General features: G+C 42.3%; 3 protein-coding genes across 4 annotated transcripts; 1 reads left to right on the top strand and 2 right to left on the bottom strand.

Annotated features, from left to right (window-relative positions):
* The first annotated feature begins 458 nt into the window (after positions 1-458).
* Positions 459-8,306, top strand: LARP6 (La ribonucleoprotein 6, translational regulator). Its single transcript, XM_056346666.1, has 3 exons — positions 459-676; positions 5,149-5,341; positions 6,450-8,306. The coding sequence occupies exons 1-3, from the start codon at positions 546-548 to the stop codon at positions 7,518-7,520; spliced, it is 1,395 nt and encodes a 464-aa protein (XP_056202641.1). The 5' UTR covers positions 459-545; the 3' UTR covers positions 7,521-8,306.
* Positions 8,307-10,302: 1,996 nt separating this feature from the next.
* Positions 10,303-20,213, bottom strand: ADAL (adenosine deaminase like). Of its 2 annotated transcripts, XM_056346667.1 has the most exons (10): positions 20,113-20,213; positions 18,551-18,681; positions 17,970-18,030; positions 17,116-17,203; positions 16,451-16,532; positions 15,547-15,673; positions 14,786-14,866; positions 13,671-13,809; positions 13,074-13,174; positions 10,303-11,727 (listed from the first exon to the last, which is right to left on the bottom strand). In XM_056346667.1, exons 1-10 carry the CDS (start codon positions 20,158-20,160, stop codon positions 11,536-11,538), a joined length of 1,050 nt encoding a protein of 349 aa, XP_056202642.1. In that variant the 5' UTR covers positions 20,161-20,213; the 3' UTR covers positions 10,303-11,535. The 2 variants fall into 2 exon arrangements, with proteins under 2 accessions (XP_056202642.1, XP_056202643.1); XM_056346668.1 differs by lacking the exon at positions 18,551-18,681 and having other exon boundaries at positions 20,113-20,208.
* A 918-nt stretch (positions 20,214-21,131) lies between these two features.
* On the bottom strand, positions 21,132-26,241 carry TM2D3 (TM2 domain containing 3). Its single transcript, XM_056347415.1, has 6 exons — positions 26,102-26,241; positions 25,044-25,142; positions 24,021-24,178; positions 23,285-23,459; positions 22,620-22,695; positions 21,132-21,482 (listed from the first exon to the last, which is right to left on the bottom strand). The coding sequence occupies exons 1-6, from the start codon at positions 26,187-26,189 to the stop codon at positions 21,317-21,319; spliced, it is 762 nt and encodes a 253-aa protein (XP_056203390.1). The 5' UTR covers positions 26,190-26,241; the 3' UTR covers positions 21,132-21,316.
* Positions 26,242-26,401: the final 160 nt, after the last annotated feature.

Here is a 26,401-nt window from a genome sequence, read left to right as displayed (position 1 = left end):
ATCAAGAGAACACAGACATTAGTTTTGCTTTAGCAGCTGAAACAGGCCACTGCAATACAGTCTGAATTTCAAATCAATGCCTGAGCGTTTCAGAACTGGGGCCTCTTTCAGGAAGTTCTTGGGGGGGGAATGATTTTGTTCCACTGAAACACCATGCAGAATTACAGAGGAGCACTCTATAGAAAGAACATACAGCCAGCCGATCGTGTCCTTGTTCACTCGGTTTTCCTATTTCCAGCTCTCACCCTTGACGCTTAAACACACGTAACCCTTGTGCTTTTCTCACAACACGGCGCTCAGCCCGCAGCCCCCGGGGCTGCCGCGGGGGGAGAAGCTGGGGCGTCGCCCTGGGGTGAGGAGCCCGTCGGTGCCCGTTAACAGAAAGTCGCCGCCCGGCCGCCAGCGAGGCAGAGCCGCTAACTGGGCGGCCGCGGGCGGGGGGCCGGACCCTCCCGCCGCCGTGCCGTGCCGGGGGGGGCGGGGGCGTGGAGCTGGCAGCGCCGCCGCCCCGGCGGGAGAGGCGCGGCGGGCCCGAGCCCAGCGCCATGGCCCAGCGGCCGGCGGGCAGCGGCTCGGTGCAGCTCCGGGTGCCCGTGCGGGCGGAGGCGGCGGCGGGCGGCGGCGCGGCGGGCGGCAGCTGCAGCGAGGAGGACTCGGGGCGCTGCGGGCGCTCCAGGTGAGCCCGCCGGAGCGGCGGGAGGGGCCCGGGCCGTGCGGGGCCGCCGCGGGCACCCCCCGAACGGTGCGGCCGCGGCTGATGCAACGCCGGCGGGAGGGGCGGGAGGCTCCGGCGGGGCCGGTGGGCGCCGCAGCCCCGCCCGAGGTGCGGAGCGGGACGTGGCTTCCCCGCAGCGGGAGCGCCGGGTCCCCGCATTTCCCTGGCGCCGCCGTTTGCAGCGGAGGCTCTGGGGCCGGGTGGTGTGCGTTTGTTTTGGTGGCGGCTCTTTGACGTTCGGCTTTTATCGCAGGGAACCGTTGAGGTTTTCTTTAATAGATTTAAGACTGCGCTGTGGCTTTGGAAATAAGGTGACCAGACGTGAAATCAAAAATGAAGACCCCTTTAAATGCAGAAGAAGCCACCACTCTATAAGCCACTCTATACATCACGTTTTGATAATGCCAACAGCAGTGTCTGTGTGCAATGATTAAGTTGCAGGAATTATTCCTGATGCCTGAAGTTGCTTTGATGCCTACCAGAGTCCCTTACTTGTCAAAGGAACTGCTGGGATTTTTGTGCCAGAAAACTGTTGGGAGACAAAGATCATTAGTTGTAGTTCACCTTGTGTCTTCTACTAACACGGCAGATGCAGTAATAAACTGTCACATAAAGGTTTAGGCACAGTAGCATGAAATTCGGTGTTCAGTTTGACGGTCAGTTGTTTCTAATCGATTCTCTGACTTCATATCCTAGCACTGACTCAAAATGAACTGCAATGCATTATTTTAAATTACAAACGGGGAGTAGAAGTTTTCTGCAGCTGCCAGAATCGTCAGCTGTGCACTACAAGAGGCGAGCATAGCGAGACACCAGCGGAACGTTTAAACTGAGTCTGCTTAGCCTTTCCACAATCGTATGTGACTGTTTTATAAGTTTTTATAAATCAAATGTGTACAGCAGTCTACAGTGTTGCATTCCAATTACTAATTTCTGAAATACAGAACATTTGTAAAATTTCTTTTCTTTGACAGCGTTACTTGCGTAAGAGCTTCGAGCCCTGGGCTATAAAAAAGGGTGGTTATTTTCTCAAGCTTTCTAACACGTAATAGCTACCTTTTAAATGCTGCTTATTTAATCCTCTGCAGTAGATGCTATCTTCAGAAGTGTTTGCTGCGAGTGCTGATGTATATTCAGTTCTTGTGGAGGTTGCCTTTTTGAAAACGGCCTCTTCCTGACCCAGGAAAGGCCAGAGGTATTGCCAGAGAGAACTATAAATGCTCTGCATCAGAAGTAGGTGAGCGGAGTTCATGCATGCTTTTGCCATTGACATGTATCCTTAGCTAAGGATTTATGTCCAGGAACGCAACACCGGATAGGAAATTATTGACCTAGACATTTGGAAAATTGTCAGTGATGGTCTAAAACTGCTGGGAATCAGCCATTTCTCTCTCCAGCTAAAAGCAGACAATTTAGATTTTTTTCCTTAGCCTCTAGGTTTGGTAACTTACGGAATGAAAACCATTTCCCTGTGGTCAAGACACCACAGCTCTTTGGGAGATCTCTGAGTATTTGTGACATTCAGTCCTCAGCCATTTAGCTGCCAGGTGCTTCAGAAAAATTGTCAGACTCTTGATAAACAGGTGGTTCTCCTATGCACACAGGAAAGCTATTCTTGCGCAGCTTACATTTATTTTGGATGCAGACAGACACAAGAGGAATCTGAGCTTGAAAGGTCAATGTTTTTATGATGTTGTCTGTCTAAAATATAACATTTCACAATAGAAACTGAAATTTAACAGTGCGTGCAGTGACAACGTGCCATTAGTAGGCACGCAGTATTATATCCACTAGTTCTTGTTAAAAGACCTGCGAGTGATCGTACTTAATGCTGTTAAGTAACATTGCCACACAGTGCTTATTAATACAATACCTTATTCTTTTGGAGACTCGGCGAAAACTTGTCAAAAGGTTAGACTCTGTCCAGACAATTTACTGTATCGTTTGTGAGTTTTGATATTTAAAACCCCAAATCTATGGGTTCTCTATGCAGATATGTTTAGTTTCTTGTGTGACTAATAGCCAGATGAGTCACCATGTTGAAAGGTTGTTTTTCAGTCTGTCCTGTTTTGACAAGCACATCCATCACAAAGCTCTGAATAAAGAAATCAGTAAATGACAGTTGTGAATAACTAAGCTTTTTTTTTTTTTTGTCAGTGCTGACACTGATTTATCAACGACTTTTGTAGTAGAATTGAAACCCTAGAGGTACTACCAGTTGATATTACTATGAATTAATATGGAGCTAGTTACAAATTTCTGCATTTGCTGTAGGTGGAATCCAATACAGTACTTAGTGAGGGCTGTTGTAAGAGCCCTAAGGATTTTGTAAATGCTGAACCATCTGCCAAATACAGAAATGGTGTATAGGTCAGACCATGACTAATATTTGAGAGGTGAAATGAGACCTGTTTTACTCTTGTTCAGTGTGTTAACACTGCAAGTAAGGATGGCACTGATCTCTGCAAACATGCAGTTCATTATTTTTTTATTTTCCCCAAGCATGATGCTCCATTTTCTTTCCATCCAAACCTTCCAAATACCTACTAATGTCTGTACTAATAAATCCACTAAAAAAATGTAAGCTTCATCCTGAATTGAAGGTAAGCTTTTCTTAGCAGGATATGTGGGTATGCAAAAACGCTGAAATGTTCCAAGTTTCTTGTACCCACACTAGTTCTGAATCAGTAGTGAATGAAAAATGAGAAGTACTGGGGCAAGGGAATATTGTGAATGAAAAATAAATATAATCTTGTGTCTTCTTCCTTCTGAAGCCAGCACGCACAGCTGGCCCTTAAATCTTTTTTAATATCTTAATTGTAACTTCATCTATTATCCTCGACTTCTGGCATTGTCAAATAAATTTTTTTTCTCACCCTCTCATCATCACTCTGAACTGCACCCCACTAAGTGGCTAAGGAGATTTTAACAAGGAGGCTTCTAGGATTGTGTGAGTCAGTATCCCTGTTCATCTGATGTGTTGCCCTATCACCAGAACAACCCCAATAAGTAAATAAATTGTTAGCTTCAATTAGCTTCAGAGAACTGCTATAACTTGTCACACATGGGAGTGTGTTCCCGGCCAGAGCCCACTGACCCCAACAATACCCTCAGCAGTACAGTGCTGCTGCCTGTCCCCAGGCACGGGCAGCGTGTCGGGCCGTGTTAAGATCACAGTCTCCAGTTTGTCTCTGGGACAAAACTGACACAAGGCAAGGTGATTCACAGCCTGCATCCTCCCTGCCAGGTTGCCCTCGGAGGACCGCAGCGTGATGCCTGTTCCCATGTTGGATGATTTCACGAGCTTTGCACAAGCCATTCAGCACAATTTTAGAAAAATGTGTGGCTCCTCTTTTTTTTGTTGCTAAGGTACATGGGAGACCAAAGGAATGCATGATTTATAGGCTCTAGGGAGCTTAGCAGATAATTTTTTTTTTTTAACAGAAACTTTCATGATGGTCCCACAGCAAAACTAGATTACTAACAGCTTTAGAAAAAATGACTGCCTTAAGATAGACTTAGTTCTTACAGCAACATCTATGGCTGTAGTCTGTGGTTGAACCATTTACCTCCATGCTAGATAACAACTGAAGTGGTCATTTCCATTTCAGCAACAAACGTGTTGCTGTAAGGGTATGTGGTAAGAAGTTTCTCTCAAATCCATGGTTGCTGTATCTTTTTGGGATAGGATGCTCAGTGGGGCTCCATTTTTGCGCAGGTGCCTAGACAAATGTGATGGGAGGGGGAGAGAGGAAATAGGAGTGACTTCATAGCAACCTGCCTATGTGTGCATATAGAACTGTTCCTGCGGTACGTGAGCTGCTACTGCACCAAAGCCCTTAATCTGAAATGTGCATCCAATTTAAGCCCCTTGGTAAACTGCTAGTTAAGTTACTATCACTCTGGAAGTGACCTGTAAAAAGTGCAATAGTCCTGCCAGTCTTTCTTACTCCGTGGATACTGGCCCCTGCATCATGCAGTGCAGAGGCTCAAGAAATCACGATTGCATCAAGCTGGAATATTCATTCACTGGTACATGCCACCACTCATGAAGCACATAAATGTCAAGCCTGTGTTTGATAGCTTCATATTGAAGAAAAAACCACTGTCACCACAGGAACCTGTTACAGCACCAAGTGCCTGTGCACTTGCACTCCATGGTTTGGTGTAGGATTTGAGTTGCAGAGTGTTTTCGAGATGCTAGTGTGTATGTCTCATTGTTCTACACTGAGATCAGCTTTCGGCATGAGCTGAGGAACTCACTCCTTGTGCTGCCTGGAAAGCGTCGCCCCCTGAGCTGGCCTCCTGCCTCAGGTGGATAGGGCGATACCTCTGAGATGGAATCAATATTAGTTATGCCTTTTCATTTCGAAAGACTATTTGAATCCACTAATATGACAATCTGTTAATAAAATGATTTAACTGTTTTCCAGTGGTGGGGAAAATGATGATGACTCTGACCAGAACTGGAAACCACCAGAAAATGACCTGATCCAGAAATTAGTAACACAGATTGAATATTACTTCTCAGATGAGAACCTCGAGAAAGATGCCTTCCTTCTAAAGCACGTGAGAAGAAATAAGATGGGCTATGTCAGTGTTAAACTCCTCACTTCTTTTAAGAAGGTAAGCTAACTTTTTAAGCCTTGAAGTGCCTTGTGTTAGCCTGATGAATCTGAAAACAAGAAAGATGAAAGTAATTTATTTTAGAGAGGCCTGTTTACAGTCTTCGTCTTTATCTGTCTCTCTCTGGGGTCGATTCGGGTTTGATGTGACAGGTTTGTTCTCATCCAGAACTCTAATTGCTGAACTCACTCATGATTGGGTAGGGAAGTCATAGGCTTTTAAGCAACTACACGTTTAAGTTATCATTCTGGGACAGAGGAGGGCATAGTAAACGGGATGCTGGATAAAATTAATTTCTAGATAAGCTACTCATAAGTAGCTAAGTAATCTGGGTAAAGTTACTTTCCTGTCTCTGAGAAGGGATGGTGAATCTGACCTTTGCAAATGTATGGAGATCTAAAAATTAAGAGTAGTAGAAAGTATGTAGTAACTAAGGTGGAGGAGGGTTTTGTTTTTTGGGTTTTTTTTCTTATATTAGGAACTCCTGTGTAAATACGTGCATGTTACTGATTTCCAAAATTACATTAGAAACACTTTTGTCAAGATTCTACATCTGACAGTTTTGCAGAACTAGTCAGGCTAGAAGTTAAGGCCTAGTTTCTGCAGACCACTTCAAACAGATTATACCGGTAACAGATTGAACTCTTAAAACACTTCTTGGAAATGGAGACGTTTTGAGGTTTTTTAAACAGGCATTTTTGAGGGAGGAAAAATCAGTTCAGCAAAGTGCAGCCCTAAACTTGGCAAAACTACTTGTTTGGCTCATTTTGCAAAATAAACCCCACAGCATATGCATTTTGGTCATGGTTCAGACCTAGATATGGAATGACTGAACATCAATGACTTGAGCAGGCTTTAAGGTAAAGTAATGAGTTTCAGTGTGAGATTTAGGGGCAGTTCCTATTTTCACCAGATTCAACAGGGCATTGAGCTTTAGCTCACTGATGCCCATCATAGCAGGAAAACTGTTTACTTTTTCACTTTAAGTCTGCTACATGAAACTTAAATCCCCGTTTGTAGACTAGAGCCTGCATCTGCCTTAAACTTTCTGTAGTTAGTTTGAGTGGGTTTGATCGGTTGTGTTGCTTAACCTGTATGCATCTTCAAGGTGAAGCACCTTACCCGTGACTGGAGAACTACAGCCTATGCCCTGAAGTACTCAGACACTCTTGAGCTGAACGATGATAACAAAAAGGTTAGAAGAAATAATCCAGTTCCAGTGTTTCCAAGTGAAAACCTACCTACCAGGATGTTACTGGTGTATGATATCCACATGATTTCTGAGCTGCAGGCTCTTAAAAACCAAGAAAATGGATGCATGCAAGAAAGGATAATGGAACATCTCCTCAAAGCCTTTGTAACTTTTGGTGTAATTTCATCAGTTCGTATTCTCAAGCCTGGTAGAGATCTACCACCTGATATCAAGAGGATCAGCAATCGGTACACCCAACTGGGAACTCAGGAATGTGCAATTATAGAATTTGAAGAAGTAGATGCTGCCATACGTGCTCATGACTTTATGAGTGCTGAAAAGAAAGAGACCGGCATGAAAGTCATCCTCATAGGCATGAAACCTCCAAAGAAAAAAGTTCCCAAAGACAAGAACCGTGATGAAGATACCAGCAAGAGCCTTAAGAAGGCTGGATCCCTTAATAAGAGAGTTGAGGAACTTCAGTTTGTTGGTGATGAATCTTCAGCAAATAGCTCTTCTGATCCAGAGAGTAATCCTACATCACCACTGTCAGGACGCAGGAGTACTGCAACAAATACTATGAGTAGTTTGAGCCCTGTCATTCACTCAAACAACTATTTGAGTCCTAACGTGTCACTCAGATCAAGTCCTTGGAACAGTCCATCTTCACCAAGAAAAGTAATCAAAAAGTCTCCGCTGGCTGCAGGCAGCAAGCTCAACCCAAGCGCTAGCCCTGAAGTTCCAAGGAAGTGTACAGATTATTCCTCGGATAGCAGTATCACTCCTTCTGGTAGCCCCTGGGTACAGAGAAGAAAAGCTCAAACTGTAACACAAGAGAAGAGTCCCGTCAGTAGCCCCATGTTGGTTCGGAAAATACAAAATGCAGATGGCCTGCCCGTAGGGGTGCTGCGGCTGCCTTGGGGGCCTGACGGCACTAAAGGGTTCCATGGCGGATGCGAGAGAAGGAAGGCTACAAAGAATGAATAAGGGATTCTTTAAAAACAGTCTCACAAGTCAGTCAACTGTGTTTGTTGAAGCCTGGTGAAAAATTGTCACTTGAGTGACTGAGTTAAGTCCGTATTTAATTTTAAAAGGTTTTGTATTCATATAGAAACTTTATCATTTGTATATTTGTATATTCTCCTCACAGAATCACTGAGGTTGGAAGGCATCTCTGGAGATTGTCCAGTCCACCTCTTTTGCTCAGGCAGGGTCCGCTACAGCGGGTCACTTCAGGTTTGGAGTATCTGCGAGGACAGAGACTTCCCAACCCATCTGGGCAACCTGTTCCCATGTTCAACCACCCACACGGTTAAAAGGTGTTTCCTTACATCCAGGTGGAATTCCCTGTGTTTAAGTTTGGGCCCCTTTCCGTTACTGGGTATCGCTGAGGAGAGCCCACCTCCACCTTCTTTACTCCTTCCCATCAGATGGTTACAAATTATTGAGGATACCCTCCCCAAGCCTCCTCTTCCCCCGTCTGACCGGCCCCAGCCCCCTGGGTGTCTCGCGTGATAGATGCACCAGTCCCTCTGCCATCTTATGCACTTATCTAATGCAACAGCCTTACCTGCATTATTATTTTTTTCAATGTATTAGTTTGACATACATAAATATTGAAACAAGCGTATCTATCGTTCATGTGTAACTACATTGTTTGCAAAGCTACAATCCTGAAGAGCAGTGTGTAAATACTTGCAATTTAGCAGGTGTACTGTAACAAGCTGTGGTATGTTACCAGTCGAAGCCTAAGGAGTAAAGGTTTTGAAGACTTGGTCTTCACACATGGCCTGCACACATCTCCAAAGACAATATTGCTCAGTAGGACCAAAGCGTATATTTTCATGTGATGTGAATAAAGAGTGAGCATTGGAGACTGTTCTGTAAGTGTTCTCTCATATCATCAGGTGGAAATAAAACAAAAATATTAATTGGGTCTAGATCTATTTTGTTTACTTTAAAAATCAGTTGTGCTGCACCTGAATAGATATTTAAAGCTCATCTTAGACCATATGCAATTCTAGAAATAGATACTTGAAGTTTCCACTGTGTTTAGGGAGGAAAAAAAAAAATAGTCCTCTGTCCCATTACTGATGGTTATTTCAGTGATACTTTACTCTGACTTTATGTCACAGTCATTTTTATACAGTATTATAAACAGTGATTATGTCACTGATAACTCTGAATTTAACAAGCAGGCTCAGCAAGAAGCACTTAAATTAAAATTAACTATAATCCTACTGAAGCCAAAGAAGGAACCTCTGCTGTTTGACTTATAAAAGTTATACTGCAAACCAAACAGCCTAGTGGCAGTAGGGAGGGAAGATTTTGGCTCCTAGTGGGCATGACAAAAGTTTAATAAGACGATGATTCTTCATTCCAAAACTTCCCATCCTTTCCAACTTCCATTCCACTCCAAGCATAACACTTCTGCAGCACAAATAACTGTGGTAACGTGCAGTTCGCAACTAGCATACAGAAATGCCCTCGTTCTGCTTATTATTCTTTAGCCACCCAAATCAATTCCCAATTCTACTTCACAGAAATGGAATCTTCCAAGTTACCTCCTGACTCCTGTTACCAGCTGAGACACTATGAATATTGTTAAATGCAAAGTGGTGGGGTTTTAAATGAGCAGCACGTCTGCAAGGACCCAGGTGACAGGATAGGTACGTGGTCCTCAGAAGGATGATTCCATAACTGGATTAGATGTGACAGCACTGTTTCACTATTTATCCAGAACACTTGTTTCATTTATAATCAGGGAAGATTTTTATTTTATTATAGCATTTTTAATTATAAAACTGTTTGGGGGTAGTACTACCACTGATGCAAGGCAGTATTTTGAAGATGCACGAAGTCAATTAAATGGATATATTGAGAACTACTTGTAATAACCCATAATGTTAAAAATCTAAGAACCTGTATGCTTGCAGCAAAAAAGGAAACCAGCAGCATTTACTAGGGCTGTGCTCTCGGAATGAACGCATCAGCATGTCACATTCCACATGTAAACCTTAAAAATGAAACTTCCAAATAACTGACAGTATCAAAGTAATAACCTCATCAGCGGCTAACTGTGAGTCTTATTTTGCTTTAGAAAGTTCTACACTTGACAGATAAATGGACACTGAGGATTACCCTTTAGTAAACAGTCAATGGTTTTTCTTCCCTAATAAACCAAATACTATGTTATTGAAGTGTTATTAGAGGGCCATAACCTATAAAAATATTATAAAACTTACAAGAGAATGCCATCTCACTTGAGCGTAGGCCCACTTACTCCGAGACCAAGATAAATGTTCTGTAACATTCCAGAAAGCTGGTCAACCTATAGAGACCTTTTCCCTAAGAAAGGAAAAAGAATACATTTACCATAGTAATTCTTTTTGTAGAAAGAAAATACAGACAAACTTGATCAAACAGCAAGTGATAATGCAACTTGATCAAACAACAAAAGATAGTGTGATCAGTGAAACTATTTGGCAAGTAATAGAAAAGTACTGTTTCTAAACAAAAAGTCAGCATGAGGTCTTATTCTGAGCTCAGGTTAGAACACATAAACCCACAGTTCTGCTTCACATGATCTTCCCCCATCTCCCACAGGAAGGTTTTCTGCTTGAACCGACGTTCTGTGGACACCTCAGGTAGCCCCGCAGACACTTCTCCGCTATCTTCCCACCCCCCATTTCATTTCTTATTGCCACTTTGGGGCCAGAGCAACTACTTTATGCTGTTGGTATTAAAAAAAGACCAAAACAGAATAATGTACAGCTTTTGTGTCATTATATTTATATTCAGTATTCCTTGCAGAGCCCCAAATGTTTGCTTGTTTAATCAATGTAAAAATATACCAGGTATGAAATACTTTCTCTTGGGATACCTTGTACAGTAGCTAGCAATGTCTAGTATTACATACTGTTGCACATACATATTTCATATATATTTTGGTATCTCAGTATCAAAATGCAGAGGCACAGAGACATGCAGAGCAAACCCTGTCACTGCCTGAACCAAGGAGCACCGTCTGCTGTCAGAAGAGAAGTGGTGCTGCTTGCAGACAGGGAGTCTGCTCCGGGGACTCACACTCGCCAAATCCTGCAACAAGTGATACCTGCTCCTCTTCTGCAGATCTCACACACGTGCGTGTGCACATACACACACATGCACACCCCAAGTAGCAGTTTGAAGGAGGTTGAAGCTATTTTTATTAGTTTTTTTAAAAGAAACAAACAGCAAATCTAAAAAGCATTTTAAGAGTTAGCCCATTTCCCACCAAGCAGTTCACAGTTTGCTAAGGCATTCAAGGTTCTTAACTTAAAAGTCTAAACACTACCAGTGCTGAGCGCATCAATAGGCACCACTGTGTACGCTACACAATCCACAGCAGGCTTCAATCATACCAGTAAATTATTTTATACTTTATATATATATAAATATTACCAGATGCAATATTTAATTCCTTTGGGACAAATATTTCATTCTCCCTCACTTTGTTTCTGTCTTTGCATTCAGTCAATCATTCAAAAGTTCTGTTTAAAAACAATACACAGCCCAAATAGTCACACCATACACACAAACAGCTTGGCATAATGTTGCCAATAGAGACATTTTAAACCCTAACAGCTTGTGTTAAGCACACAAAACATGCCTTTCTTTTGTTCTGTCAAATGTCCATAGTATGATGACACAGTTCAACTAACAATTTTTTTAAAACCTCCTATCAAGCAGAGAGGAATGATGTGACAACACATTTGGAATTTTATAGCCACCCGTTGGGAGCCCTCCCAAATACAAAAGAACATTTACTTCTGTCCCCACTAACAAAGGATGCAGTCCTGTAATCTTTTTGCACCAGCACAGTTTATGGGCTGGATTTATAAACCTGAAGTCTAAAAAAAGCCAGGGATTTCAGTAAAAAATGAGTATTTTTTATAAGCTATATATAATTATATAATTATAATAAGCTAATACACCCACGCTGTTTAGAACAACAGTTAGATTAATCAAACAGAGTTGGCTTCAGTTTACACCACTGTTCCCTTAGCTTTGATTTTACTACGCTTGAAGCAAAGATATAGTTGATTGATTCGTAGGAAAGATCCCACATCTGTGATCGAGTCAGATTAAATGTTTTTGCAACCAGCTCGTATTCTTGCGACAGATCTGTTGCAAAGACGCCTTTATCATCAGTCTGGAGTTAAATTGAAAGAAAAAAAAAAGTTTAAATTAGTTCTACATCAAAAAGGTTTTTTTCTACACATACCAGTTTTATCTTCCAGTTTCATATGTTTTTCCACAGTTCTTTCAACTGCTGGCAATCATTTCATACTTCATTTTCCCTATTTTCACTCAAAAGGAATAAATTATTCAAACATACAAGAAAACATCTTAAAGTGACAGCACAATTTATCAAGAAGACAGGATTTCTTATTAAAAAGGCTAGAGAAAGATGGCTATTAAATGACGCATACATTCAAGCCCTGTCAGTATGCACAGGTCTCCTTATTCCTCTTTTCCCTGTCCTCAGACCTGGCAACTGCAGCCCGCTCTGCATTCCTACACTTTCAGGGAAGAAACCCTCTCACCCTCTGTGCTTCATGTCAAGTAGAACAGGTTTTTGATACTGACTGAAGTACTATGCTAGCAGCAAAAACATATGATCAAAAGCCATCTAAAGATTATTCATCTAAAAGGAGCAAGTTAGGATTATTTAAGGGTTAATGAGATTACCCACCTGCAAATCAGAGTCCTTGTGTCCCCACAGAGAAGAATGCTAAATATACCCTGCTAAATTTATGACACTGTAGTATCTCCTTATTCTACTAGTCTTGTTTTTGTAGACCTTTACGGGTAAAATGCTTACTTACGTGACCTCATTGGTCTTTTCACAACTGAAAATGTCTGAAATCAATCTCTAGTCATTATTTTTTCATGTAATATGACAGAGTTCAAACTCAATAATAAGTATATAATAAAGGATTGAGGCTTATTTGAATAATAAGCACAACGCTCTAATGTATATACATGCACATGGACGATGCTACACATTATAGGGGTTAAACCAACAGGATGATAGTAAAAACCTGCCAGTGCCAGCAGAAGTACTGGGCACCTCAACGTTTAAAGACTTTAATTACCTGTCAAGAGAACTCAAGAACTTTCATCCAACACAATAACTACCCAGGTAAGCACAAGCTTACATGCAAGCATTGGACCAATACGTGTAACAGAAATCTGTCAATATGCAAACAGCTAAGAAGCTCATTGGATGTATAGCAACCATTTTATCTATACAGAAAGAGAAAGGTCTTGCTTTACAATAAAACCAGGAGAAATACTGAAAATTCTCATTTGTATTACAAGCATCTCTCAAACAGAACATGAAAGATGTTTTCCTATAAGCAGATGATTTGCTGCAAGGTCAGAAATTGTTGGTGAGTGAGTTCTGTGATCCATAAAAGGAGACTGACTTCTCCAGTTTCCCATTGGTTTGGCTCTTTGCCTAAATACATGGTTAAAATAAAAAAAAAAACTTACACAAAGCACTGCAGGGTGGCCCATGTTGTACCAGTATCCAAAATGGTGTTTGTCACAGGAAGGCACTGTCTGAGTTTTAATGTTTGATGTCATGCAAAGTTCTAAGGGAAAAAACAAGAAGAAACAAGGATATATATCAAAACAAAAGACATGTTTCTGACAACATTAATTGACTTATTTCTGTTCCTGACTGAAAATTACAATCAGCTATTGTTGTTTTCTTGGTTTTCTATGCTCCAAATATTTGGTAATATCTTCTGAGGGAAGTTTAGTCATCAGTTTCTTCTGAACTACTGGCTGGGTATAAAATTTATGGAGCTTGCAAACCAGATAAAGAAAGAACACACAACCTTGCACAGTAACTACAAGTTACTATTTAGTTTTGTTTTCATCTGAGACATCAATTGTTGTCTGCTGCCACAAATATGTCCAAAAAAAGCATTACCAGTGTAGCTTTATAAGCAATTCTCTCACATACAGTGCTGCGTTTTTTTAAGCCACCTCTGGTCAAAGACAAATCAGTTTCTAGATCAGCAGTATGTATCATATTCTGCAATCTAGAGATCACCAAGTAATTTTCTTAACTTTTTTTCTTACCAATAGGTATATGATTTTGTCGAACAAGGGGTACTAACTCTTCTGAACCTGCTGTTGCAGAGTTGAGAAATGTTCCATGTCCAATCCTGTCAGGAGGCAGGCCCAGGAGAATTTTGGTCTCCTCTTCTTGATTTGGAATCTAGAGAGGATGCATTTTACATACAATGCAGCACAAACCAGCCCATTAAGTAATGGCAACGGACTTCAAGTTCTATTTTCACAGCATATCTTATCCAAAAGAAAGTGTTAGTGAGACTAAATATCTGCACTACTACCCTGTAAAGAAAGAAGTAGTGCATGAAAGTGACCCTCAGCTTGGAACTATAAACCAAGGAAGCCATAATCCTAAACTGGTTTGTAAAAACACGCGATCAGTATTTGCAGTTCTGAAGAACTATCAGTTGGAGGCCTTAGATTAGTTCTGTATGCTTCAGTTTCAAAACTACTCTCTCAAGATGACCTTTAACATCTGTTTTACACAAGGATTAAAGAAATGGTGCGTGAAGAACTTAAACTGCAAGAGGCCAAAAGCAACCAAACAACAAAATGAAACAAAACCAGAAAACCACACATTAAGAAATATATTTTCAGAAAAGCATGCAGGAACACCCTGCAAAAGCCTCCTTAATGAAACAGAAGCAAGTATAAATAGGCCTGAGAGTTCATATATCTTATGCTTAATTTCTCAAAGGAATAAAAATATTTTCAGTATTTATCAGGCCCTTCAGAGTAAACTTCAGCCACCACTGCAACAGATTGTATGCAGAAGCCCAAGTCTTTCTGATAGAAGCAGAGCTAACAGAACCACTCATGAAAATGTGCAAATTTTAGACACATGACTTCTGATAAAATACCAGGAAGAAAACAGTGGATCTCTTGGAATATTAGTAATTTTTAAGTTCGCACCTAACCCCCCAATAGATACAGTACAATAACAAACAATTTGAAGACTGTTGAAGATTTCTCCTTGTTTTCTTCTCTCTTGTCAAAATGCGCCAAACCTGTTACTACTTTGGCCTGAGAAGTTCAAAAAGCACAGAAATTAATTCTAGTTTCATCAAGGTTTTTATCAAATAAGAATTACAGAGAAGGACCAAACCAAAGAAAACTTTTACCTCTGAAAGATGCAATGCCAGCTTTAGACCTGCTTTTTTTGCTTCTGAGAGCGGTTCCAAAAAATCTTGACCATGTCCTGCCTTGAAGACAGACACACATCAACATTCTATAACTTGTTTTATGGCACTCCTCCTATTACAACAGTTAAGAAGCCTAGCAATATCAAAATATTTAATCCAAAAACAGTTACACCGGGTTATTTTTCTTTTCCCATCACTTCAGTTTTGAATGCAGCAAGTCACATAACGTTCTGCTATATGAGCACAATTTAGACAAATTGGTCAAGTGTCAGTAGTTCAGATGATGATGCCCAACACCAACAAGCCAACTGTCTTGATTTTGATATCCTTTCTACAACTATCACCCAAGGCTATTTCATTTCAGCTTGGCAGCTATCCTCAAATATTTCTGCTTTCTTACTGTGCAATAAGAATTTAGTGCATCTAAACAAAATTTAAACTAGTGTCAACTTGCAGTCATTCTGCTCAGGACAATTTAGTAACAAGACACTTCCCAGATAAATGCCACTTCTCAGTGGCTCTTTTTTCAGTGTCATATTAATCTATTGATTCCTTGTTACAGTATCTGTCCCTTACAGCAACAGGGATTAACCTGGTATCAAGAGTACAAGTAATCCATTCAAACTAGCAACAAAGATCAGACAAAACCTTGTAAGATCGAAGTGTGAGCAGAACCGCTCCCTGTCACACAACACCATGTACTTATCTTCAAGAACAGATCAAAATAAACAAAAACTTACAGTGGGATCACCGCTGAGGTCAAGTCCTACTACAACGCCGTCAGTGGAAAGATGAAACTCTTCAGCAAGTTTAACAGTCTGCTTAGCAACTGCTGGGCCGCCTCTTCTATTTATTGCTATTAACAATCTAGAGTGGAAACACACATATTAAGTTAAATACAAACTGTAATATCAGAAGACCAACAAATATGATACCAATAAAAATGGCACTTCACATCCTCCATGGCTGAGTATAAGGAGTATTTGTACAGGAAACTGTTCAAGGAATGAAGGTACCAAAGTGCAGAGGGACACACATAAGATGAATAGGTTAGCCTGTGAAATGCAACAGCCACAGTGAGAGGGAGGGCAGGGAACAATGTGCTGCTCATTTGCCGCCTGCCATATCAGGCGAGCAACCTCTCCGAGGAGCACACACGAAGAATGAGAATGCTTCAGCTTCCACAAATTAATCTAACAACAGTTGCTACGAGAGTATAAAAGACAGGCAAGCAGACTGCCCCTAAGTAACCGCTGACACCTTCTGAAACTTTTCTGCTGATTAGGACTACTTCTCCCTTACAGCAGGTTGCTTGTACAGCCAAGCAAGGAAAATCTCTGCGATCGATCTAAACTGTGAAAAAGGAGTCTTCAATGCAATTTCCATCAAAAGCACTGCTTTTCCTGAAAATGTTGCAGAGAATGGACCGTTTTAGAGCTGAAAAGCTTTACCCAGTTTCATTCTCTACCAGTAAAAAGAAAGATAAAAATTCAGGTTTCCATGCAAATTATCTGTTTCCACTCCATGTAATCTAGTTTAAGCACCATTTTCTTTCCTATGCCAATGGTCTGTAAACTCTGCAAACCACGACCAAGCATCAGACACAAAACCTTGAAACAGAGGTACTCCATGTGCTTTATTTACCTTACATCTATATCCAAGCCTTCTTCTTTACACTGCTTTATACCTTCAAGTACAGTTTCAACATACATCCTTTTGGTCATACCTATAAACACATACACACATTTGGAATAAACATATTTTATTATGTTGCAGACCCAGCTCTCTAGCCTCAAAGTTTCAATTTGCACCTTTGATTTTAGTCCATAGACTCCCCATCTGTATAGTTCTGATTCTATTTATAAATGCAGCTTTACTTTGAAGCATATATTTGAATTAAGCCTCCTCCTAAGCATCTGGGAGAAAGAAAATAACTTAACATGAACCAAAGAGTAGCAGCAGAACTTATTTTCTGTGTTTCTAAAAAAACACATCTAAAAGGAAATAAAAAATTAAATAACTGGAAGAAAATATATCAGCTATTTAAAATATTAGCAGACTCAGATGTCGTACTAAAGCAAATAACCCAAATGCTTGGGTAGCTGTTATAACCCATACAATTTTGTCCTCAAAAATCTAATAGTAAAGTGACATGCCTTTACACAGTTAAATCTTTGCTTTTATATTTAAAGTTTTGGGGTTTTTTATTGAACCAACTGAATTTGACTTTACTTGTTATTAACATAGTCTAAACTTTTAGGTTTTACAACACATCAGACTTACAAATTAAAAACCAGAACAGACTGTACCTGTGGACTTTTCTTCTCTAGGAGTGCTCCTCAATTCCAGATACTTGACACCATCATCAGCAAATTCTTTAATAACATCTTTAGTTATCTGATTAATAAATGGCGTATTCAACATCATGACAGTAAAGCCTGTAATTGGTTATATTTTCCTTTACAACTAAAAGACCCCATTATTTTTTGGCATGAAACCCCTGCAAAATTTTCAGGCCCTATGTGTTTTTAGTGCTATCCATCTCTGGAAATACTACACCTTCAGATCCCTCAGTGGTACTAAACAGTTAGGACAAATGAGAATTTCCTTGTCTGAACAGGAACACCCCTCAACCGGTACAGCCATCACCCCTTTCACAGCTGCTGTACCCTTAGGCAAGTTCAACAGCCTGCCTAAACGTCCCTTTACAGGAGGAAAGGCGAGGACACTACACCACTTTCTGCTCCCTATTCTGACCTCACAACAGTTCTCCTTGACAGTTTTGTAATCCGAGGTGAACAAAGGGCAATTCTAATTCTGTAGTTTTGGTACATAATGAACCAAAGAAGAAACAGAAGACTACAGTAAATCTAAAGTTTGGTAACAATGAAGAGATACCACCTTTTTAAGACGTTATCAGTCCAAGCATCTGAGCAGTCACAATGACCACCATATTGGAAGCTCACTGCTTTCACAAATATTAAACGCAGAAGTTATATGAACCCCTGTGTTTTAAAATTAATGTGTTTTACAATAATAATTCTGACTTCCAGCTGAAAGGACCATTGTTGATAATGTTACTTGGAACCCCATGCTGTTAATCCAACTACATTTGACTGTGTGTATTGCTTGCTTGTTTTGAGTGAACTTTTAATTAACTTACCAGTAAAATATCTTCAGTCCTAGTGGTAATCTGATAGATGATCTGAAACATCTGAAAACATCTAAAATAAAAAATTAAAAATTAATTGGACAAGCATTGAACAGTAAAATTATTATTATAAAAAAATACACTTTGAAAACATGTACTCACTATGCTCAACTAGCAAGCTTGTATACTAAAATTCAAAGACCATCTGAATGGTGACTTCTGATTTTAAATGCTAATAATGCATTCACAACAGAAATTATTATTATTATTATTGTTGTTGTTACCACAAAGCTTTTTGAAGCACAAAGGAAAACATAAATATGAGTCAATTTTTTCTGAAGTGCATATGCTACAAGTGAAAACTTTCAGTCCCTTAAAAAGGGAGTGAATCAATATGAGCTATCCTTTCACTTTGCAAATATCTAAGTTATTCATAGATACAAGCAGCAAAAAATCAAATGGATTGGCCTGTAAGTAGGACTCAAAAATGTATTTTCTGCAGTCAGTGGGTAAGGCCATACATGTCTCTGTTTTGAACTTAAAGGACACTCAGTAACTGTTCATCACATAGACACACCCATGCATCTACTCACTCATCTAGGGTTCTTTTCTTTCCTTTGTCAATCATAGTCATTCCGTTCTGGATCTGAAGGTATGGCTTCTGGGCCATAAGTTTCTTCATAGTGGCAGAACTGATACAGCCATTCAAATGAGCATGAAGTTCCTAAAGAAAAAAATCCTACGGCTTTGTCTGGAGAAAAGGATGGCTTCTACGTCTTGTTTGTATTACTGTTCTTGTATCCTATGTTGTTGTTTCACTCTGAGTTTGAAAATAAAACAGGCTACCTCTGCATTCAGCTAAACTTGTTTCCTCATGCTTTTGCACCGGTTCAACTGAGACTGTCCTGTTCGTTCCTTCTCACTTGGCAGGCTGCTGTCAGCACCAATCTCAGTGGGAGCACAGCCGGCTCGGGAAGGGGAGCTCTCCAGCCCAGCATTGCAGTGCTGCGAGTCGACGGGAGGAGGAAGCCAACAGCCACCCCAGTATTAAGAAAAGTATAATAAGGATTCAATAACCCTTTCCCCATATCCACTGTAAGTGAAATGTATGTGTATATTGTTTGAAAATAGCAACATCTGTATATCCACTCACGCTTCTATCTTTCATACTTTGAAGTTTCAACTCACACCAGAAATCCAGCAAGATGCTACCTGTGCCTGTTGACAGCAGCGGGGGTAACTGCCCTCCCTTGCCTGAGCTCGCTTTCTGCCTGGCTTTGGACCAAACCTACGAGCCTCAGCTCCCTTCCTCACCTCACCTTCACTCCTGCTTACAATCTCTTGGCTCCCAACATGGGAACGGCTCGCTGGAGCCCTTCCAACTCAGGTGAAACATGTCCACAGAGCCTCTGCGCTGTTACTGATCCCTCGCCCCCCTGGAATGCGCCCCTTTCACTGGGGTCAGAACAACAGGAGAAAGACTTCTCCAGCCCTTCGACTGGAAAACGTGTGGGAACTGTAACTCCTTCAAGATTTAATTATTTTAACTTTGTGAAGTATTGTACTTCAGGTTCCTGTTTTAAAGCGCAAAGTTCACAAGCAGAAGAAAAGGTGTCCAAGCATCCTAACCTGTGAAGGAGCACAACTACAGCTGAGCAGCAGGAGCTAGGGCTGCTCGCCGCCTCTGCAAACCAAGCCGGACACGTACTGCTACTGCTGCGTTGAATTTGTCACAGTCTTACAAGTGAAATACCTCAGAGAATTCAGTCAGACGAAAACCATAAACCCTGCAAAACAGGCCACCGGGCGGGCGCCCGGGAAGGCTCGCTGGAGGGCAGCGCCGATACGCTGCGAGGGGGCTACACCCTTCGGGACACGGGGAACAGCGTTATCGGGGACAGACTCCTTGGTCAGCCTCGGGGAAAACAGGGCCAAAATAAAAACAAACCCACGATCCCGCTCAACTGAGGTAACTGGGAGATCAGGCGCTGAGCTGCAAGCCAGCCGCGCCGGTAAGGGCCCGCCACACCCTGCCCAGGGCCAGTCCCCTCAGGGACCGCGCGCGTAGAGGGGCCAGTCCCCTCAGGGAAAGCGCGCGCAGCGGCTGCCGCCCGCCGCCCCCCGTCCCCGCCGCGCCGTCCCGCCGCTCGCTCACCACTTTGGGCAGCTGCCGATAAAAGTGCAGCTCCGTCTCCGCCGCCATGACGGCGCCTGTGCCAGCGGAGGGCGGTGGCCAGGGTCACGGCGGCAGCACCGCCCCCGGGCCCGCCCCGCCCCCCCGGGCGGCTGCCTGCCCCTACGCGACCCGCCCCGCCCCACCCCCCACCCCCCCCCCACACCCCGGGGAAGCAGAGGGGCAGCCGGGGCACGGCGGTAAGGAACACTCGCGCCGTGGTTCCGTGCCAGCTCCGCGTTTATTCAAGTGACAGGCCTTCCAGGGCCGCCGCACCCCAGCACTACACGCGCGGGGGTTCAAGTGCAGCGCGACGGGGCGGCAGAGCCCGATGCGCCGGCGGGGGGGCGGGCAGGCGCCGCGGGCCCGGCGCTGGGCTGCACCGAGCCGTTCCGTGCCGGCTCCGCGCCTCGCTCCGTCACTGCTGAGGAGGAAGCCCTCAGCGCACAAACGCATCGATTTTATTACCGACACCCCCCCTTTTTTTTTTTTTTTAATTAACTTGGCAAGCTTGCTAGCGCCAGAATACAAGTTGTACCTTTCACTGACACGCAGGTCAAACCCAACCAAAATAAATAAGCTCTGCAACGATCCTAAAATCTATTTCAAGTATTTCATATTTAGCTGTTACTGCAATCTAATTCTAAACCCCCCCACAACTTTAAGTCAAGTCACTAAGCAAATGTTAGCTCTTGCTATGTCCCAAAACAAAAGATAAATCTAATTAACATCATAGAACACTGTGACCTACATACTGCTACAGTAATTCAGGCAAATAAGTTATCCTCCCATAAATACAAAAAAAAAAAAAAATTCGCTGACATATTTAGGGAAGGTAGCAATAAATTTAAATTCAAGCATACAAATATGAAGTAAACAATATTCAAGTTAAGTTTGCATCTCTTTTGGTGCTTGACAAAGCATCTACCTTCAAGCACTGTTCAACATTTTTCATAGAAAAATAGCATGTCATAGAAGAAAGGAAGGGAATTTCAACTTCATCAGTGATCCACTCTTTTATTTTACCTTAGTTAAAGGCAAACTAAGTACAGATACTGTACATTAAAATGTATGCACACAGCAAGAACAGTTGTTCATCATTCTACCTTAAAGGTGCAAATCTCTACATTCTTTTTAGAGCCCTTGCCAAGCACTTACTCCTCTCTGAAACACGTTGTACCCACATTTAAATATACAGAGAACCATCTGCAGGTCCCACATAGCCAACACCGATTAGTAGCACATCAATTAGTGTCCATATTCCAAGTCCACCAAAGCTGAAGAGTTTTCCCAGACCTTCCCGCCACTGGCCCAAATAGAAACGATCAGCTCCAAATCCACCAAGGGTGATGCTGTAAGAATAAAAACATGATTTGTTGTAATTATTTTTAGAGGAACTTAGTTTGGGTATCCATACACACTTCTTTCTGACGTACCTACAACTTGACAATAGTTTTGCTCTACGTCATTCGATAAACTACACATTTCTTGTACAAAAAGAGCTGACTGGATTATTAAATGAGAAAGCTTCTGATTAAGTAGCATGCTATTTCTTAGCTAATTAATACTATCCAGAGACATGAAAAGTTTTTCATTCACAACAAATAATAAAACCTTAATCTCTCAGATTTATAAACTTATCTTCACTTTTCAAAGCTAGAAGATACTAAAAAAACCCCAAACAACCTTTGGCTCTAGTAACAGACACTCTCACTGCCCAACTTATCACATTAAGCACTTTTGAAATATTAAATTTTGACAAAGGTCTTCACCACCAGAACTACAGTTAACTTTCAAATTGCTATTGTGGTGCTCTAATGGCTTAATATTACAAGAATAACCTAAATAGCTTCTTTCAATACTACTGAACCGATCTCTTCCCTAATAATTTAAAGTGCAAGAAACTTCATCTTAAGGCATTTCTAGCTGTTACAGTTGAGAAGGAAGCCGTAACAACTGTGTACCAATTACAGCAAGCTCAGTGACATCTATTGAATTTACGAACAGCTGCATTCATTTCAGATGCCAAGAAGTGATTTGGACAACATTCAGCTCTAATTGTTTAAAACATATTAAAAAAGGGAGAAAACACCCGTAAATCTGCAGATTTTTTGGAGCATCTGTACCTCATTGGACACCATACAGAATAAAAACCAACATGTCCTCTCTGCTCAGGAACTGGATATCTTTGTGAAGCCTAAGAATCATTGGCACATATTCTGAAGAAAGTACATTCAATGCAGACATAGTGGAAATGGTTTCTTTCAAGCTCTGTTTACTGAAGACCACTAGTATCACTGCATATGAAATCTTTGGGCATCCTATGGCTCTAAATTCTAAGCTAGACGATATGAAATATTGGTTATTCAGTACTCCATTAAAAAATACCAAGCAGGAAACCACACAAACTGAAGATTTTATAGACAAGCCATCTACTTCTAATAATATTATCTATTTTAGCTTGACGTTATCTAACAGTTCTGGTGTACCTCAGTGCCAAGGCAGTAGACCACTTATAACCTCCGGTCCAGTTGCAATAGAGCATCTTAGGAAAGACACGATTACCTAAACATTAGAAAACATTCAAACCTTAATGTAACAAACAAAGGCCACACAGTGAGAAAGAAAATTACAATCAAGAAAATACTGTATTTCTCTAACAAGAGTCTAAAAGGATGGATTGCTAATCGAAGCAAACACTGTCAATACGAAAGCTCATATATACTCCACAGTCCTCTGTTCCATCAGTCTTTGTCCCACACCAGAAAACATTAAAAGTCACTGAACAAACAGGGGTAAAATTAAGCTAGTTGGGTGAAGCCAGCATGGATTCTTTTAATTTTCCTACTAAGACATTTTATATTGATTCCATTGGTGGTGTCAAAATTAGTTTAATTCACAGAAGTGGACAAAAATAAAACCACTATTTTCTTTCATGTGAAGGTATACAAGAGTATTAAAACCCAATGTTTACAGTCAGATGTCACTATTATGCTTAAAATTAAAATGTAATTATAAAAAATTCAATAGATTAATCAAGGTGCAGATTGTTACTGCAATGGACATGAACAATCATCATATATACCCATTACAAAAAACATTAAGAAATTCTTCAGACAAAAATCTTTATATAATCTCTTTTTGCCCACCTTACCTAGACAATGAATATGATCCCGTACTGTGCAAGTGGCGTTGTATCGTTGTCGCGGACAAGAAACCGTCATGCAGTTTGTAGAATTTGTACATACGTAATCAGTTGTTGCAAGCTGCCAGCAAAACTGGCATGTCATGTTAATTGTAAAGTTCTCCTGCTCATGGTTATTCTGATCCTATAAAAGGACAGTGTTATCACCTCACTAGAAATAAAAAAATAATCATGGTGTACATTTATCCAATTGCATTCCACAGGTAGACATTTTGGGCAAATTAACAATTACCCTCTTAAGTGACCTCTATGTAGTCTAGTAAAATGGAAAAATCAACATTAGAAAACTGACAAAGCCTTATTAAAGTGCAGTTTAACACTACTGCTTCCTCCAAGCTAAGGCTACTGCTAAAAGGAGGACTCATTCAGTCTCACCTGTAAGATCAGTTTGTACCTCCAACATATATTTAGCCTCCCTGCTCTCAGAATGGTTCAGTTTTGGTAGATCAACAACTTGATTTAACTCGACTGCATTGCTGCATAGCAAAAAGATGCAGTGCAAGACAGGCAAAACAGAGAAGGGTAGGTCCGCCTCTTCAGCAACAGCCTGCAGCTGAACCAATTAAACGTATCACAGATCTGCAAGCCTGCCTATGTAAGAACCTGGAAATCAAATTTTTATATTTTATGACATCATGTTTTAATTAGAAGACAAATTTAGGTTTAGAAGTAACAGGTTACTTACAACACAATGAACGTGTGGCTTGACTTTGCAATCAAAAGTGGCCGGCTTCCCATATATACAGGAATAGTTAGTGTTACATGTCATACAGTCTGGCGGCAATCTACTGCAAAGCCCATTGCTAGGACATTTAGTCACATAAGATGGAATTTCTGTACTTTCTGAAAGGTGAAATATGTGAATAAAATTACAAAAGCAAATAAAAAAGCTATACAATCAAAAGTGTATATATATACACATTTTCCTTTACACATATATACAAACACACACACACAAAGACACTGCATTTCCTTATTATACAGTGAGCAGCATTACAAGTTTGTGTTCTGGGAACCACTGCATTAGGCAAGCGGGCTACACAACATCGTAGGGTACCCTGCAAGGATCTCACAAAAGTTCTATACAGGACAGCACAGCAACACCATTCAGTACAACACCAGAACAGATCTTAGCATGGATTAGCACCGCCTCAGCCCGTATTTCTCAGCAGAAATAATCAGTTTAGGCAGGTATAGAAGCAGGTTGACACGTAAGCTACTTTTAGTTCAGGTCTAATTAAGTTTACAGCTATCTTAGCCACTTGCTGTTTGCATGTGTTCAGAATTACCTCTTAAGCTACTAGCAAGAACAGTGTTTCAGCCAATCCTCATGCGCCCCTTAGTGAGCTACAAGAACTGTATTTATGTTGGGCAGGGAACAGTAATAAGTTATTGCAGAACACTGAAGTTTTTCAAGAACTTCCACCATCCTGAGACAGTATAAAACACATGAACCACAGTGGCAGTTTAACTAGTAATTTTCTAGTTGTAAAATCTTAAGTGGACCAATTTTCTGATTTTGTAAACAAAACTAATTGCTACAGTCATTGAAAAGTACTTTGTAATGTGTCACACTGTAATATCTTTTACCATGGTGAAAGCATGCACAGGTTCCTAAGACATAATTCAAAAACTTTAGTACTGAACTCAAGATGCTGCAAAACAAGGCCCTCAGAAGAAAAACAAAAGAAACAACATAATACTGTACCTGCTGCTTTAAAATAGGGAGTATTTGTACTTGTTGAAGTTAGACTTTTTGAAAATGTAGACTGCGGCTGTGAATGCTTAGTGGTCATCAAAGATCCCGCTACAAGAAAATAACAGCAGAGAAAGTGATATTTCTAGATTAAAATTCATCTTCAGAAACAGTTTAAATTCAATGCATTGATACAGAATTACAAGTGCAAAATGAAATGAGAATAAAAAAATAGAAAAATCTGTCTTCCTGATCTATAAATAGCAGGATGCTTCTGTCCAACATTAAAATGAGCACTACAATTCAATAGTTCCTTTTAGACAAGAAATTATTTCAATTCAGCCTTTTTTTTTGTTTGTTTTAATGATGAGAATGACAACACTGCTCAGAGAACAAGTTCTATTCAGTAGCGGAAAGCGTGTGCAACCATTTAATCCAGCGGTGCAGCCACCGCTTTGATGGAAACCTGCAATAGCTGAACTGGCTGGCGACCGCGGCTGCGTTCGCGCACCGGCTGCGCGTTCGTCTCTGCGGGAACCCCGCGGCCCCGCCGCGCCCGTGAGCCCCGGGCACACGCAGAGCGCCAGCGGGCCCTGCCCGGGGGCAGGGCACGGGCCCCGCCGCAGCCGCCCCGCCGCCCCCGGGCTCGCAGGCCGTTAAGGACCAGGCACGGGCGGCGCGCGGGGCCCAGCCCGCCTTTCGCTCCAGCACCTCAGCGCCGGGCTGCAGCCCCGCAGCGCTGGGGGGGGCAGCCCTGCCCGAGGCGCCCGGCTCCCTCCCCCCCGCCGGGGAAGCGTCTCCAGCGAGTCGAGGCCGCAGTCACCTCCCAGCTCGGCCGCTCAGAAGGCGGGCCCGCCAGGGCCGCGCTCGGCCCCCGCTCCGGCGACCGGCCGCCGGCGCTCCGGGGAACAGCCCCCACCTGCCGGCGAGGCGCTAGGAGCCGCCGGGCCTCCCCCGCCCAGCCAGGGGCTGGGAGCGGCCGGGCCGCCGTGGGCTGCAGCCCCCTCCCCCACCTCCCGCCCTGTTTCGGCCTCGGGCAGCCCGGGCAGAGCGGCGCTGGCCACGCTCACCGCGCCCGGAGAAGACGTAGAGCTGGGCCAGAAAGAGCGCCGCGCCGCAGAGCCCCCGCAGGGCGCGCAGCCCCGCCAGCGCCGCCATCTTGCCTGCCGCCGCCTGCCGGCTCCGCCGCTCTCGGCCGGGCGGGGCGGGGCGGGGCCGCCGGCTGAGCCGCAGCCCCGCGCTGGGGCCGCCCCTCCGCAGCCCTAGGCGGGAACAGAACGCCTGAGGGGAAGAGACGCTGAGGGCAATGGGGGGGAGGCCTGAGGCAAGGACACCCTTGAGGGCAAATGGGGGCCCCCTGAGGGGAAGGG

This window comes from Falco biarmicus, chromosome 7 (genome assembly GCF_023638135.1).
Source record: "Falco biarmicus isolate bFalBia1 chromosome 7, bFalBia1.pri, whole genome shotgun sequence".
NCBI classification, from domain to species: Eukaryota; Metazoa; Chordata; class Aves; order Falconiformes; family Falconidae; genus Falco; species Falco biarmicus.
The sequence above is the reverse complement of the archived record's forward strand: the minus strand, read 5'-3'. Positions and strand labels throughout refer to the sequence as shown.